This window comes from Staurois parvus, unplaced genomic scaffold (assembly GCF_062004578.1).
Source record: "Staurois parvus isolate SC_StPar_1 unplaced genomic scaffold, SC_StPar_1.0 ptg002114l, whole genome shotgun sequence".
NCBI lineage: Eukaryota > Metazoa > Chordata > Amphibia > Anura > Ranidae > Staurois > Staurois parvus.
In genome coordinates, this window is record NW_028319910.1 from 111676 (window position 1) to 127500 (window position 15825).

The window sequence follows — 15825 nt, forward strand, 5'->3', positions numbered from 1 at the left end:
GGGAAACATGCACAGCTGAGGCTGTCAACCACATGCTGTGTGCTGGGGCTGTCTCCCATGATCGCTCCTTGCTGGCATAGGGTGTCATATGTGACTCATGGAGATAGAGGAATGAGAGAAGAAACAGAAATCACACTTAGTGCTTTGGGTTGAGGCAAGTACACACCATACAGAGATGCGCTTTGTTCATTTTTCTTTTCAGGGGCTTACAACTACTCTAAATCCTTTCAGCTGGACCGTCCACAGGATTCTGAAGATTGCACTTTTTTTTTTTGTCTTCTATCAAAGTTTTTATTGGTTACAAGTGTTGGACACATTTCTTTGTTAAACCTATGTATCGTACAAATGAATAAAGAACCCTTCACGGCCGTAGAATCCGCATTTCCGAGACGTGCTTCTATACAATGACAGAAAACGATCGTCTCGATGTAAACGGACTACCAATTGTTGGCCCCTCCTCTACCTAACGGTAACAGTTTAGAAGCAGAGATGTTCTCTCGCCGCACCCGCCACTTTATCGTTACATATCTGAGATTTATTTGCTCTTACATCATACAACATCATTGAAAACTCAATAAATATGTTTAAAAATAAGTTAAAAAAAAAAAAAAAAAAAGGAAAAGCCAGGCCCCAGGAATTGGGGGCCCCGAGGTGCGACCATCCGAAATGAGAAAGACATAAAATCCCAGCAATAATAAAGAAGAATCAATCAATCCTACAAAAAAAAAGAAAAAAAAAAAAAGAAACCGATCTGTTGTTTAATGGTGGTAGTGCAGAAGGTCACGTCAGTACAGGGACACGTTAGTGTAGGAATGTCATTAGATGGCGCAGGGCGGGTTAGGCTGCGTTACCCTGCGGATTCCACAAACCGATGCGATCGGTCAGAGTGATGGCGGATGAATCGCATGGAGAGAACGATGCCAGGTGACAAATATATAATCTACAAGTAAACATAGAGAGCGAAGTACGTCCTGACTGCCTCTCGGAAACACCGCGACCAGCACATGAAGCTCCACCCAGGGGGAGGGGGGGTCAGTCTTCATTTCAGCTTATTCCGCTAAATGTCTTAGAAGTTACGCCCAAAAAGCCGCTAAGAAAAAAGACGCTCGGTCTGTCACAGTCTTGACATCAGCACACGCTCATTGCTACACACGTTCCCTTCCAATTGGGCCGAATGCCTCCCAGGTCCATTGTCCCCCCCCCAGATTGGCTGCCATCTCCGAAGACGCCCTGGGTGGCGTTGCAGTAGTCCATTGTGAAAACGCTGGCAGAGATAGAAGAACCATCGCTCAAGAGTTCCATTGTGGTGGGAGCATTCTGGGTAAGTGACGGCCGAGAAGAGGATAGCGGCTCCAGGTGTGTGCAATAGGGGCATCGATCGATGAATACATAGTAGAGTCCCGCTCTGTCAGGGGAGGGTTAGTGTCACCAGAGGGGGGGGCGCTGTTCCATCTCAGAGGCTGGCAAAAGAATAAACTACAGTACAGCAGAGGGAAAAGACAAAAACAGCAAAAAACACATCCGAGTTCAAGCACTGCGTTGTAATGCATACACGCCAAATCCCATCATGCGCACACCATTCATCGCCGGGTGTTCTTGTACGCACCATCCATTCCGACACATCATTGTGTATTCCCACACAGTTCCTTTGTCCCGCCACATGGCCGTATATTCCCGCAAGGCCCCTCTGTCCCGCCACATTGCTGTGTATTCCGTTACACCCCCTCTGTCCCAACACATTGCTGTGTATTCCGTTAGACCCCCTCTGTCCCAACACATTGCTGTGTATTCCGTTAGACCCCCTCTGTCCCAACACATTGCTGTGTATTCCGTTAGACCCCCTCTGTCCCGCCACAAGGCAGTATATTCCCATACAGCACACCTCCATGTCCCCACATGGCCGTATATGCCTACAGAGCCCTTCCACCATCTCCTGACGTGGCTCTGTGGGCCCGTACACCTCCTTCGCCCCACCACATGGCTGTGTATCCCCATACAGCTCCACCATCTCGCAGCATAGCCATGTTTTTCTCTAGATCCCCCCTCTGTTGCCCACATGGTCACATATTCCTATACAGCCCCTCCGTCATCCTGTCACATGGCTGTGGTGTAGGCTATACAGCCCCTCCGTCATCCTGTCACATGGCTGTGGTGTAGGCTATACAGCCCCTCCGTCATCCCGCCACATGGCTGTGTATTCCTATACAGCCCCTCCTGTCACATGGCTGTGGTGTAGGCTATACAGCCCCTCCGTCATCCTGTCACATGGCTGTGGTGTAGGCTATACAGCCCCTCCGTCATCCCGCCACATGGCTGTGTATTCCTATACAGCCCCTCCGTCATCCCGTCACATGGCTGTGTATTCCTATACAGCCCCTCCTGTCACATGGCTGTGGTGTAGGCTATACAGCCCCTCCGTCATCCCGCCACATGGCTGTGTATTCCTATACAGCCCCTCCGTCATCCTGTCACATGGCTGTGGTGTAGGCTATACAGCCCCCCCGTCATCCCGTCACATGGCTGTGTATTCCTATACAGCCCCTCCTGTCACATGGCTGTGGTGTAGTCTATACAGCCCCTCCGCCGTCCCATCACATGGCTGTGGTGTAGTCTATAAAGCCCCTCCCGTCACATGGCTGTGTATTCTTATACAGCCCCTCCGTCATCCCGTCACATGGCTGTGGTGTAGTCTATAAAGCCCCTCCCGTCACATGGCTGTGGTGTAGCCTATACAGCCCCTCCATCCCGTCACATGGCTGTGTATCCTGTAGAGACCGTTCTTCCCACCACCACACGGCTGTGTATTCCCCTACAGCCCCTCCATCCCACTACATTGATGAATATTCCGCGCTGTCCTGCCACATCTCTACGTATTCCCATACCCCCCCTCCACATTTTCTGCATTCACACACTTGAACTGCAGGGAATATAGCCCGGCAAATTCGCTTATGACCCATTCACATAGAACTACTTGCCATTTCAATGGACGAACAGCTATGCAATTTTTGTTTTCTATAAATACACCCCCAATGCGTATCGCCGCGCACATATCATGAACACACAAAGTATCATCCGCATCACGATACATAGTCTGCAATAATGACACCACTGCACCATTCACCACATAGGTTATGACACCATGAAATGTAGCCAGTACATGACCTCCTCCACGTAATGAACACTCACTACATCAGCCATGTAGTAATCCGCACTCACTACCTCACTCACCCACCCCGCAACCTGTGCCCACTAGGCCGGCCATGTTGTAATCCGCACTCACCCACCCCGCAACCTGTGCCCACTAAGCCAGCCATGTTGTAATCCGCACTCACCCACCCCGCAACCTGTACTCACTAAGCCAGCCATGTTGTAATCCGCACTTACCCACCCCGCAACCTGTGCTCACTAGGCCAGCCATATTGTAATCCGCACTCACCCACCCCGCAACCTGTGCTCACTAAGCCAGCCATGTTGTAATCTGCACTCACCCACCCCGCAACCTGTGCTCACTAAGCCAGCCATGTTGTAATCTGCACTTACCCACCCCGCAACCTGTACTCACTAAGCCAGCCATGTTGTAATCCGCACTTACCCACCCCCCGCAACCTGTGCTCACTAGGCCAGCCATGTTGTAATCCGCACTCACCCACCCCGCAACCTGTGCTCACTATGCCAGCCATGTTGTAATCCGCACTCACCCACCCCGCAACCTGTGCCCACTAAACCAGCCATGTTGTAATCTGCACTCATCCACCCCGCAACCTGTGCCCACTAAACCAGCCATGTTGTAATCTGCACTTACCCACCCCGCAACCTGTGCTCACTATGCCAGCCATGTTGTAATCTGCACTCACCCACCCCGCAACCTGTGCTCACTAGGCCAGCCATGTTGTAAAAAGCACTCACTCACCTATGGTTGAACTGGATGGACTTTTGTCTTTTTTCAGCCAGACTATGTAACTTACCCCAAATGTGTGCCCACTACTCCACCCAGCCCGCTACCTCCTACTGAGCCTGCCACACCATAATATGCACTCACAGCATCACCCATTGTTCTACACCGCAATGTCTACCCACTACACCCACCCAGATTCACTAAGTCACTCACCCCACATCATACAGAACTTGTAATGATCACGGCACTGCCACACAACGCACTGCCCACCGTCTGACACACAACTGGAATACCATTTGTACTTGTGAGTTTGTTGTCTCCATCACACACACCACCTACCCTGGACCATGTACACACCACAGCTTATCTCAGTGAATTCATCAGTCCGTGCACCGCGCTCCTTAATTATGGCTGCAGCCTTCACACTCACTCCTGGGTTCAGATAACATGCAAATCAAATGTATAAATAGCCAGCTGCTGTTGTATATTATAAGGACTCTACGGCACTTTGTTTTAGCCCATCGCCTGTTGTTCACCATCAGCGCTCAGACATTCCTGAGGGACTAAACACACTTGTAGATCACTCTTCTGACTTGAGGATCCTGGAATTTGCTCTCCCCCTCCTTACACTCACAGTGGGCATTACAGCTCTCCCCGGGCCCCATCCATTACCAGAAAGGAAAAGCTTTAATCTCCTATGGCAGCCTTGCTTATCCTTTAATGGAGTATGCATGCGATCCCACTGTAGGTGGACGGTCACTTCCACAGCAGCGATGGTGCAAAAATTGACAAAAATGGACCAGCGGCATCCCCTCGAATTTTGTCACTTGACTTTATCACAGGCCTAGTTGGTGTCCTGGGGAGCCCTGCAGCATTTTCAACGTGTTTTGGCAGCTATCTTATTCATGGGTCCTGAAAGTATCTGGGGGAACCCTGCAGCATACCAGACTCTCACAGATATTGCTGGTAACTGGGGAAGACCAGCAGCAGGAATACCAATGCGTTTCGGCAGCTCACTCACAGATCTCACAAGTACACAAGGGAGCCCTGAAGCATACCCAACTCTTTCACAGGCCTCACTGGTAACTGGGGGAGCCCAGCAGCATTCCAATGTGTTTTGGCAGCTGACTTACTCCAGGTCTCACTGGCAACTGGGGGAGCCCAGCAGCATCCCAATGCATTCGGCAGCTGACTTACTCCAGGCCTCACTGGTAATTGGGGGAGCCCAGCAGCATCCCGATGCATTCGGCAGCTGACTTACTCACAGGTCTCACAAGTACCCAAGAGAGCCCTGAAGCATGCCCAACTCTTTCACAGGTCTTACTGGTAACTGGGGGATCCCTGCAGCATCCCAATGCATTTCGGCAGCTGACTTACAGGTCTCACTGGTAACTGGGGGAGCCAAGCAGCATTCCAATGTGTTTTGGCAGCTGACTTACTCCAGGTCTCATTGGTAACTGGGGGAGCCCAGCAGCATTCCAATGCATTTCGGCAGCTGACTTACTCCAGGTCTCACTGGTAATCGGGGGAGCCCAGCAGCATCCCAATGTGTTTTGGCAGCTGACTTACTCCAGGTCTCACTGGTAACTGGGGGAGCCCAGCAGCATCCCAATGCATTTCGGCAGCTGACTTACTCCAGGTCTCACTGGCAACGGGGGGGGCCAAGCAGCATTCCAATGCGTTTCGGCAGCTGACTTACTCACAGGACTCACAAGTACCCAAGAGAGCCCTGCAGCATTCCCAACTCTTTCACAGGTCTTACTGGTAACTGGGGGAGCCCAGCAGCATCCCAATGCATTCGGCAACTAACTTACTCCAGGTCTCACTGGCAACTGGGGGAGCCAAGCAGCATTCCAATGCGTTTCGGCAGCTGATTTAGTCACAGGTCTCACAAGTACCCAAGAGAGCCCTGCAGTATACCCAACTCTTTCACAGGTCTTACTGGCAACTGGGGGAGCCAAGCAGCATTCCAATGCATTTTAGAAGCTGACTTACTCACAGGTCTCACAAGTATCCAGGGGGCCATGCAGTATACCAGATTCTCTCAAAGGTCTTGCTGGTATGTGGGGGATACCCAGCAGCATACTCCATGCATTTCGGCAACTGACTTCCTCACAGGTCTCGATGGTATTTGGGAAAGCCCAAAAGCATATCTGACTCGCTCCAAGGTCTTGTGGTGTACAGGGAAATCCAGCAGTATACCCAATGCATTTTGTCAGCTGACATTCTGTTGAGCCTGAAGGGTGCTGCAGTTTGACGGGAGTAAGGAGGAGGAGAACCGATTCTAGGACCATGCTGAGAATCCTTGCTTTGAAAGATTGAACTCCCTTGCAGTGAGTGCAACAGCAGATGGACTGAAGAAAAGTGCCAAAGAACTATAGTGTGCAACATGGGAGCAGCTATGATATATATATGATTTGCATGTTATCCCAGTGACAATAAATGTCATACTATCATACTACATGTGTATACACTGCCATAGCAGTGCCAGGCTCTAGTGCGTGCCTCACGTGAAGAACCAGCCTCCAACATGCGGTCACAGTGCTCGCCCATAATGCCAGCCTCTCTCGATGACAGTGCCCGCCCCCGCGGAGCAGCAGTAGTTTTCCACAATAGCTTAAAGCACAAAAACAGAACAGAGCAGACAGCAGGAGTGCAATGAATTCCTCTAACACAGAACATAGACAGCAGGCAGCGTCTGTGCAAACACCAAATATTCGTCCGTATACTGTACAGAGAGCAGCAGGCGAGCTGACGGCCCTAGACAACGCCAGTCTATAAGGGACCATTTCCTAGCACACAGGCTGAGAGGGGGGGCCCCCAGAAGTTGGAGGGGCCGGGTCCCCAGGTACAGGGCAGAGGAGATGGAGTGTTTGTAGCATGTGCAGTATTACGCTCCTCTCTCCTCCGCTCGATGTCACTGGTGAATCTCATTCTCGATGAGACTGTCCTCACAAGACTGGAACTCGGCATCCTGCGTGCTGTCTGCATTGATCATTTCCTCATCCTGGGAACCGGGTTCCTCGCTGTCCCCTGCAGGCTCGCTGTCTGCTGAAGAGTCTTGCAGGACCTGAGCGATGTACTTCTAGAAGGAGAAAAAAAGGACACGGTCAGATAAAACGTCCCCTCTTGACGGTCCAAGCTGCACCCACCATCTCCATAACCTCTGTACAAATGTCATGCGACTCCCTCTGATCTAGTATATATAATCACTCCACATGACAGATAACATCAGGTCTAGTATCTGGAGTGTTTTCACGCCATTAATTTAAATTATAATTCTACTTTTGTTAAAGTATTACTAAACCCTTAAAGACAACATATATATTGAAAAACAAAATCCACACACTTCTCATATTGCTGTGCCTTTCCTGTGCATCTTTTTTTTTTTTCTTTCATCCAAACTGATGCCTACCTTACTTCCTCCTCACGGTTGGCTACGCCGTCATTTAGGGTCTCTCTGCAGCCCCAGTGTAGCCACCCTAACATGCATGCTCCTGACAGGCTCACACATGAGCAAGCATTGAAACCCTTTATCTAAATGCATTCCCTGATCGACAGCAGCTCAGTTCCATCTAAGTCCCTCCCCTGATCCTCCCCCAGATCAGTGAACGACAGCAGCTCAGTTCCATCTAAGTCCCTCCCCTGCTCCTACCCCAGATCAGTGATTGACAGCAGGTCAGTTCCATCTAAGTCCCTCCCCTGATCCTACCCCAGATCAGTAATTGACAGCAGGTCAGTTACATCTAAGTCCCATCCCTGATCCTCCCCAGATCAGTGATCGACAGCAGCTCAGTTCCATCTAAGTCCCTCCCCTGATCCTCCCCCAAATCAGTGATCGACAGCAGCTCAGTTCCATCTAAGTCCCTCCCCTAATCCTCCCCCAGATCAGTGATTGACAGCAGCTCAGTTCCATCTAAGTCCCATCCCTGATCCTCCCCCAGATCAGTGATTGACAGCAGCTCAGTTCCATCTAAGTCCCTCCCCTGATCCTCCCCCAGATCAGTGATCGACAGCAGGTCAGTTCCATCTAAGTCCCTCCCCTGCTCCTCCCCAGATCAGTGATCGACAGCAGCTCAGTTCCATCTAAGTCCCTCCCCTGCTCCTCCCCCAGATCAGTGATTGACAGCAGTTCAGTTCCATCTATCCTTCTGAGTCCTTGCTCTTAGTCCCTCCACTGCTCCTCCCACCAGGACAGTGATTGACAACAGCTTTGCTCCATCTATCCTCATTAGCCATTGCTCTAAGTCCCTCCCCTTCTCCTCCCACGAGGTGAGTGTTAAAATAAGAGCTCCGGCAGATAAACGGAGCAGAGCTGCTGTTAATCATTGGTCTGGTGGGAGGAGCCAGGCAGGGATGTAGAGCAAGGGCTCAGGCTGATAAATGGAACAAAGCTGCTGTCAAAGTTCCTCCCAGATACTCCCACCAATTCAGTGATTGACAGCAGCTCTGTCCCAGCTATCCTCCTGACCCTTGCTCTAAGTCCCTCCTCCTCTCCTCCCACGAGGTCAGTGACAGAACAAGGGCTGAGGCCAGATATATGGAACAGAGCTTCTGTAAATCACTGGCCCGGTGGGAGGAGGAAGGGAGGGATGTAGAGCAAGGGAACCATGAACCATCTGCTGTCAATCATTGGCCTGGTGGGAGGAGTCATGGAGGGACTTCGAGCAAAGGCTTAGGCTGATAAATAGAACGGAGCTGCTGTCAAAGTCCCTCAAGGCTCCTCTCACCAGCAGCTCCGTTTTCATTTATATTCCTAAACCCTTGCTCTAAGTCCCTCCCCTGCTCCTCCCACCAGGACAGTGACTGACAACAACTTTGTTCCATCTATCCTCATGAGCCCTTACCCTTAGCCCGCCCCCTGCTCCTCCCACCAGGACAGTGATTGACAACAGCTTTGTTCCATCTATCCTCCTGAGCCCTTACCCTTAGCCCGCCCCCTGCTCCTCCCACCAGGACAGTGATTGACAACAGCTTTGTTCCATCTATCCTCATGAGCCCTTAGCCCGCCCCCTGCTCCTCCCACCAGGACAGTGACTGACAACAGCTTTGTTCCAACTATCCTCATGAGCCCTTACCCTTATCCCGCCCCCTGCTCCTCCCATCAGGACAGTGATTGACAACAGCTTTGTTCCATCTATCCTCATGAGCCTTTACCCTTAGCCCGCCCCCTGCTCCTCCCACCAGGACAGTGATTGACAACAGCTTTGTTCCATCTATCCTCATGAGCCCTTACCCTTAGCCCGCCTCCTGCTCCTCCCACCAGGACAGTGATTGACAACAGCTTTGTTCCAACTATCCTCATGAGCCCTTACCCTTAGCCCGCCCCCTGCTCCTCCCATCAGGACAGTGACTGACAACAACTTTGTTCCATCTATCCTCATGAGCCTTTACCCTTAGCCCGCCCCCTGCTCCTCCCACCAGGACAGTGATTGACAACAGCTTTGTTCCATCTATCCTCATGAGCCCTTACCCTTAGCCCGCCCCCTGCTCCTCCCACCAGGACAGTGATTGACAACAGCTTTGTTCCAACTATCCTCATGAGCCCTTACCCTTAGCCCGCCCCCCGCTCCTCCATCAGGACAGTGACTGACAACAGCTTTGTTCCATCTATCCTCATGAGCCCTTACCCTTAGCCCGCCCCCTGCTCCTCCCACCAGGACAGTGATTGACAACAGCTTTGTTCCATCTATCCTCATGAGCCCTTAGCCCGCCCCCTGCTCCTCCCATCAGGACAGTGATTGACAATAGCTTTGTTCGATCTATCCTCCTGAACCCTTGCTCTAAGTCCCTCCCCTGATCCTGCCACCAGGACAGTGATTGACAACAGCTTTGTTCTAGCTATCCACCTGAGCCCTTACGTTTAGTCCGCCCCCTGCTCCTCCCACCAGGACAGTGATTGACAGCAGCTTTGTTCCATTTATCCTCCTTAGCCCCTACTTTTAGTCCGCCCCATGTGCCTCCTACCAGGACAGTGATTGACAGCAGCTTTGTTCCATCTATCCTCCTAAGCCCTTGATCTAAGTCCCTCCCCTTCCAATTCCACACGGTCAGTGATAGAACAAGGGCTCAGGTGGATAAATTAAACAGAATTGACTTCTGTCAATCAATGGCAATCAATCAATCCTGCTATCCTCCTGAGCCCTTTCTTTAAGCTCCTCCCAACAGGACAGCTATCCTTCAAAGCCCTTGCTCTAGATCCCTCCCCTGCTCCTCCCATTAGACCAGTGACTGACAGCAAGCCCCTCTCCTTCTCTTTCCAAAAGGACAGCGATAGATAGGTGGGAGGAGCAGGGGAGGGAATTACAGCAAAGGCTCAGGAGGACAGATGAAACAGCTGCTGTCAATCACTGGCCAATGATTGACAGCAGCTCTGTTCTAGCTATCCTCCCAAGCCCTTGCTCCAGATCTCTCCCCTGCTCCTCCCACCAGGCTAGTGATTGACAACAGCTCCGTTCCAGCTAACCCCCTGAGCAAATGATCTGAGTAGGATGTGAATAGTGCACAACACCCGACCCAAAGTACAGGGAAGCCCAGCAGAGAGGCGGCAAGGTATCTGGATACTGCTAAAGCAAAAGGTACACGATTGGGAAAAGTTGGTGTAAAATGACTCTTGTATATGAACGATTTAAAGCGGAGTTCCGCTCACCCTGTCAAACAATAAAAGTCAGCAGCTGCCGACTTTTAAAAAAACATCCACTTACCTGTCCCTCGGTCCCGTGGTGTGTCCCCCGCAGCCCGTTTCACCGGCCGTCCATTATTCCAGGAGGCCGGCATCTTCAGTGCGGGCACCTGGCTGTGACAGCTTGCGGCTTCACAGCCGGGTACCCACTGCGCATGCGCAAGTAGCGCTGCGCTTCATGAATAGTCCTGTAGTCTTCTGGGACCTGTCACGTGTCCCAAAAGACTACAGGGAGGGAGGACACCTTCCGCTTCCGATTGCCTAGGCGATTGGACTGGAAGTGGGAGCGGGTACCTATCAAATTCAGGTGCTCACTCCCCCCCTGCCCCCCAAAGGTGCCAATCCTTAATGGGGAGCAGTCCTTAAAGCGGAACTTCCCCTTTTGGGTGGAGCTCCGCTTTAAGTTGAGTTAGAAGGATTAAATTATATTTTTAACAAGGGTTAAATTCTAATTTTAGAAAAATCCTCTCCAGGTCAGCTATATACATTTATTGCATTTTTAAAATGTGCTTTTGTTCTATAGATAGTGAAATAAACGGCTTCAGTGCCTTACCTGAAATCTTTGCAATTAAGTGCGAAGTGGAACGATATCACATGATTGCTCCCCCGTATTGCCGCAGGAGGTAAAGCACCCACTTCATATGTATACTAGTCTGTGCAAATGTCTCTACAAGGAAAGAACTCTCAGCCAGGGGCAGACTGACAACTCATGGGGCCCCCGGGCAATAGGGGATCATGGGGCCCCTATGTCCTCGCCCACACTCAAAAAAAGCCTATAAAAAAAGATACCAGGGGCATTTCATGGGGCCCCCTACTTACCCCGGGCCCTCGGGCAGTGCCCGAGTGCTTGAATGGTCAGTCCGCCCCTGCTCTCAGCACAAGACATACCAGGGATACCATGTTCAATGGTTGCCTGAAATGTGACTTAAGATTTGTGTGTATTAGACATCAAAGAGAGGAAGTGAGCCAATTACAAGAACGGGAAAAACAAATCTCACAGCTGACTACAGACTGAAAACAGTTGGGTCATTGTTAGAACACAAAATTCCTCATATAGTTATTATATATCTCATGTACAGTGGGTATAGAAAATCACCCCCCCCCCTTTAAAATAATCACATTCTGTTGCTTTGCCATCTGAAATGAAGACAGACACAGTTTTTGATTTATCCAGCTGTATTTACTCAGTGCAACTTATCCAAGTGAAAGATATAACAGCAACACCTCAGAAAATTCTTTTAAAATTTTGAAAACAGAATCACCGAGTTGGGAAAAGGAACCCCCCCCCCTTGTGTCGGTATTTTGTTGAACCCCCTTTTGCCTTAATTCCAGCCTTTAGTCTGTTGGGATGTCTCCACTCACTTTGCACATCCAGACTTTGCAATATTTGCCCACTTTTATTTGCAGAACGGCTCAAGTTCTGTTTCATTTGATGGTGGCCATTGTGGACTGCAGTTTTCAAGTCATTCCAACGATTATCAATGAGGTCTAGGACTGGGCTCTGGCTAGGCCATGCAAGGACATCCTCCAACCACTGTGGGGTTATCTTTGCTGTGTGATTTGGCTCATTGTCATGTTGGAAGGTAAACCTTCCCATCGAAAACCTTCTAGCAGAGAGCAGCAGATTTTCCTCTAGAATGTGACGGTGTTTTGCCCCATCCATGTTCCTTCTATCCTGACAAGTGCTCCAGTCCCTGCTGCAAAGAACCCCCATAAAAGGAGATCCCCCCCTCTATGCTGTACTGTAGGAACGGTGGGATTTGGATGGTGAGCTAGTTTGGATTTCCGCCAGACATTTCGAAGTGTTGAGGCCAAATCATTCCATTTTAGTCTCCTCTGACCAGAACACCTTTTTCTATGCGGCCTCAGAATCTTCAAGGTGTGTTTTGGCAAAGCTCAGTGGTGACTGCTTGTGGCCTTTCCTGAGGAGTGGCTTTTTTCCTGCACCCTCCCATACAATTTACATTTGTGGAGGATTTGTGATATTGGTGTCACATGACTAGAATGGCCACTCTGTGTCATCAATTCCCAACACGGCTTCAGAGTTTCCGTAGGCCTCTTGGTCACCTCTCTGACCAGTTTCCTCCTGGCTCCTCCATCCAGTTTGAGGCGACATCCTGATCCAGGGAGGGTCTGTGTTGTACCAAATACCTTCCACTTCTTAATAATAGACTTCAGTCTACTTCTAGGCATTGATGAAGCCTTTGACTTTCTTTGTATCCATCTCCTGTCCACAATTTTATCCCAGAGATACCAATGACCGTGCCTTGCCTCCCATAGTTGATTGTTTGCTTCAGCTGCACTACCAGGCACTGAAATGCTCCAGGAAAGTTCTTTTCATGCTGAGCTAATCAAAATGACCCCAGCTTATCACAGGTGAAAGTTAAATGACTGTGTGTGTCATTGAGAAGGTGACACACACAGTCACACCTGATTGGGTTACAAGTCATTTTTAGAAGGGGCGCGAGGGTGATCCTTTTTCTAACTCCGTGATCCTGTGAATTTTAAACATTTTCTCTGACATGCTGGTGTTATATCTTTTACTTGGATGTTAAAAGTTGTAAATACAGCTGGATAAAACAAAAACTGTGTCTGTCTTCATTTCAGGCTACAAAGCAACAAAATGTGATAATTTCAAAAGGGGGGGGTAATTCTTTTCTATACCCACTGTACATGTTCAACAAAACTGGAGCTGTTATTTAATCACACAAGACATCTCCTGCCCAGAAAGTGGCTGTGATCAGCAATATTGGCGACCAACAGACCAGTGCAGAAGAGAGAGACGCAAGACTTACCGCCGACTTCTGAGAAGATGAATTGGATGACGGGCGGCCATTTTGTGTTCCATCCACAGCGTTCACCTCTGTGTGATCAATCTGAAAGGGGAGAACAGGGATTGATGAGAGACGTGTTCAGCTCAGGTAGCAGGGCGGTACAGCATAGAGAGGATTGTCAGGGTCATTAAAGTGAATATGCTGCTTACAGGTGAACTCTGGGGATCCTGCCCATTTCGGACACTTACCTTCCTTTCCCCATACACATACAATCGCTGTTAGATCAATTTTTCAGAAGATTGCTTTCTCCAGAAAAATTACGAATTTTAAAAAGTAAGCCAATCTCTTTTTGTTTAATGCATACTGTGTCCAATGCTAGGGGGAGGATCAAGGCACAGTGTGCACACCACGTCCACCGTGATTTCTAGGGGGAAATCTGAACCACATTTCCCATGATTCCAAAGGAATGAATGGACGTGGGTGGGTATGGATTTGGGTGGTGCTGGGGACTGTTTCCCGCTTACTGGCAGACGCCAAGATAGTCAGCTGCACACCACCAATCAATGGCTGGAGGTAGGTCACATCTGGGAAAGGTGGAGCTTGTATATAGCCACAGAAGGAGCGATGGCGTTAAACACGTCTCCACAAGCAGGGGCTTATTTACCACAAGGCATTTGCCTAGGGTGGCATTTTTCAAGGGGCAGCACCGCCGCCTGAAAGAAGGGACACACACAGTATGGGGACCAGGTGGGATCTGAGAGAGGCTGCAGGCTGCTTGATGGTGTATGCAGAGCCTGACTCTTGATCCCAGGGATGTCCGGAACTGTGAAGGTAAGTGTCTTCTCTCTCACTGGGGTGGGGGGGTTGTCAGTGTATGGGAGGCAGTGGTAGTGGAAGGCTCTCTTGGGTGGGGGTGGAGAGAGGGCTGGGGTGTTGTTGGTCAATGCCAGGCTCTCTTCATGGGGAGGAGGGTGTGTGTTGGTCGGTGTCAGGGTCTCTCCATGGGGGGGAGCTGATTTTAATGTTGCCTAGGGCAGCACAAAACCTAAACACACCACTGTATAAAAGAGGAGGAAATGTGATGGGAGGTGGAAATTAGCACACGGTCGCACAAACTGAAGGCATAAGGGGAAGATAGCAGAGTGTAAAAATTGTCTAAATAAATAGACGGCATTATTGCTTCTGATTGAAGTTGAGTTTTAAATGAGTGAGAAGAAAAGCTGCATCTGGAAAGATCGTTACATTCACCTCTCCTACTGCCTGTGCCGTGGACTCTGCTCGTCAGAACAGAAATCAGATGCTGGAATGCCATTTAATCCATGCAACATCCAAAAGTTCCCTCAACAGCTCCAACATCTTCCAGGTGCTACCAAGAGGCCTACAGAAACTTCCGCTGTCTTGCTGGTCTATCAACGGGAATGACATAACTCCTGCGCATGCGTGTGGGTGTTTTAAGCAGCAAAGTGTGCCAACAACGTGCACTGAGCTGTGCATGTGTAAAGGGGCAAGTACCCTTGTATCATTGCAGTAGAGACATAGCAAGAGACAAGAGCTGCCTTTTTTCACTTTAGCTCCACTTTAAGACCTCGTGCATATGGGGCGTTTCTGCAGCCACTTTTATGGGCGTCAAGCTTTTTTACGCCCCTCCATATTATCCTGTCTCCATGCACACATATATTTTATTTATTACAGGTACTTATATAGTGCTGTCAATTTACGCAGCGCTACACACACACACACACATTTACACATATATACACACACACACACACATATATATATACACATATATACACACACACAATATATATATGTGTGTGTGTGTGTGTGTGTGTGTGTGTGTGTGTGTGTGTGTGTGTGTGTGTGTGTGTGTGTATATATATATATATATATATATATATATATATATATACAGTCATGGCCGAAATTGTTGGCACCCTTGATATTTTTCCTGAAAATCAAGTATTTCACACAAAAAAGGTATTGCATTAACACATGTTTTGCTATACACATGTTTATTCCCTTTGTATGTATTGGAACAAATATAAAACAGAGGCAGAAAAGCAAATATGACATAATGTCACACAAAACCCCAAAAATGGGCTGGACAAAAGTATTGGCACCCTTAACTTAATATTTGGTTGCACACCCTTTGGAAAACATAACTGAAATCAGTCGCTTCCTATAACCATCAATAAGCTTCTGACACCTCTCACCCGGAATTTTGGACCACTCTTCCTTTGCAAACAGCTCCAGGTCTCTCTTATTGGAAGGACACCTTTTCCCAACAGCAATTTTAAGATCTCTCCACAGGTGTTCAATGGGATTTAGATCTGGGCTCATTGCTGGCCACTTCAGAACTCTCCAGCGCTTCTTTGCCATCCATTTCTGAGTGCTTTTTGACGTATGTTTGGGGTCATTGTCCTGCTGGAAGACCCAGGATCTTGGACGCAAACCCAGCTTTCTGACACTGG

General features: G+C 49.3%; 1 protein-coding gene across 1 annotated transcript in view; it reads right to left on the reverse strand.

The window, feature by feature from the left end:
* Positions 1 to 513: 513 nt before the first annotated feature.
* TMEM63B (transmembrane protein 63B) overlaps positions 514 to 15825 on the reverse strand; it is a 68895-nt gene continuing 53583 nt past the window's right edge. The window contains exons 20-21 of the mRNA XM_089665076.1: positions 13373 to 13453; positions 514 to 6980 (exon numbers count right to left, since the gene is read on the reverse strand). Coding sequence (XP_089521202.1) covers positions 6813 to 6980; positions 13373 to 13453 — 249 coding nt within the window. The 3' untranslated portion in view covers positions 514 to 6812. The remainder of the gene's footprint in view (positions 6981 to 13372; positions 13454 to 15825) is intronic.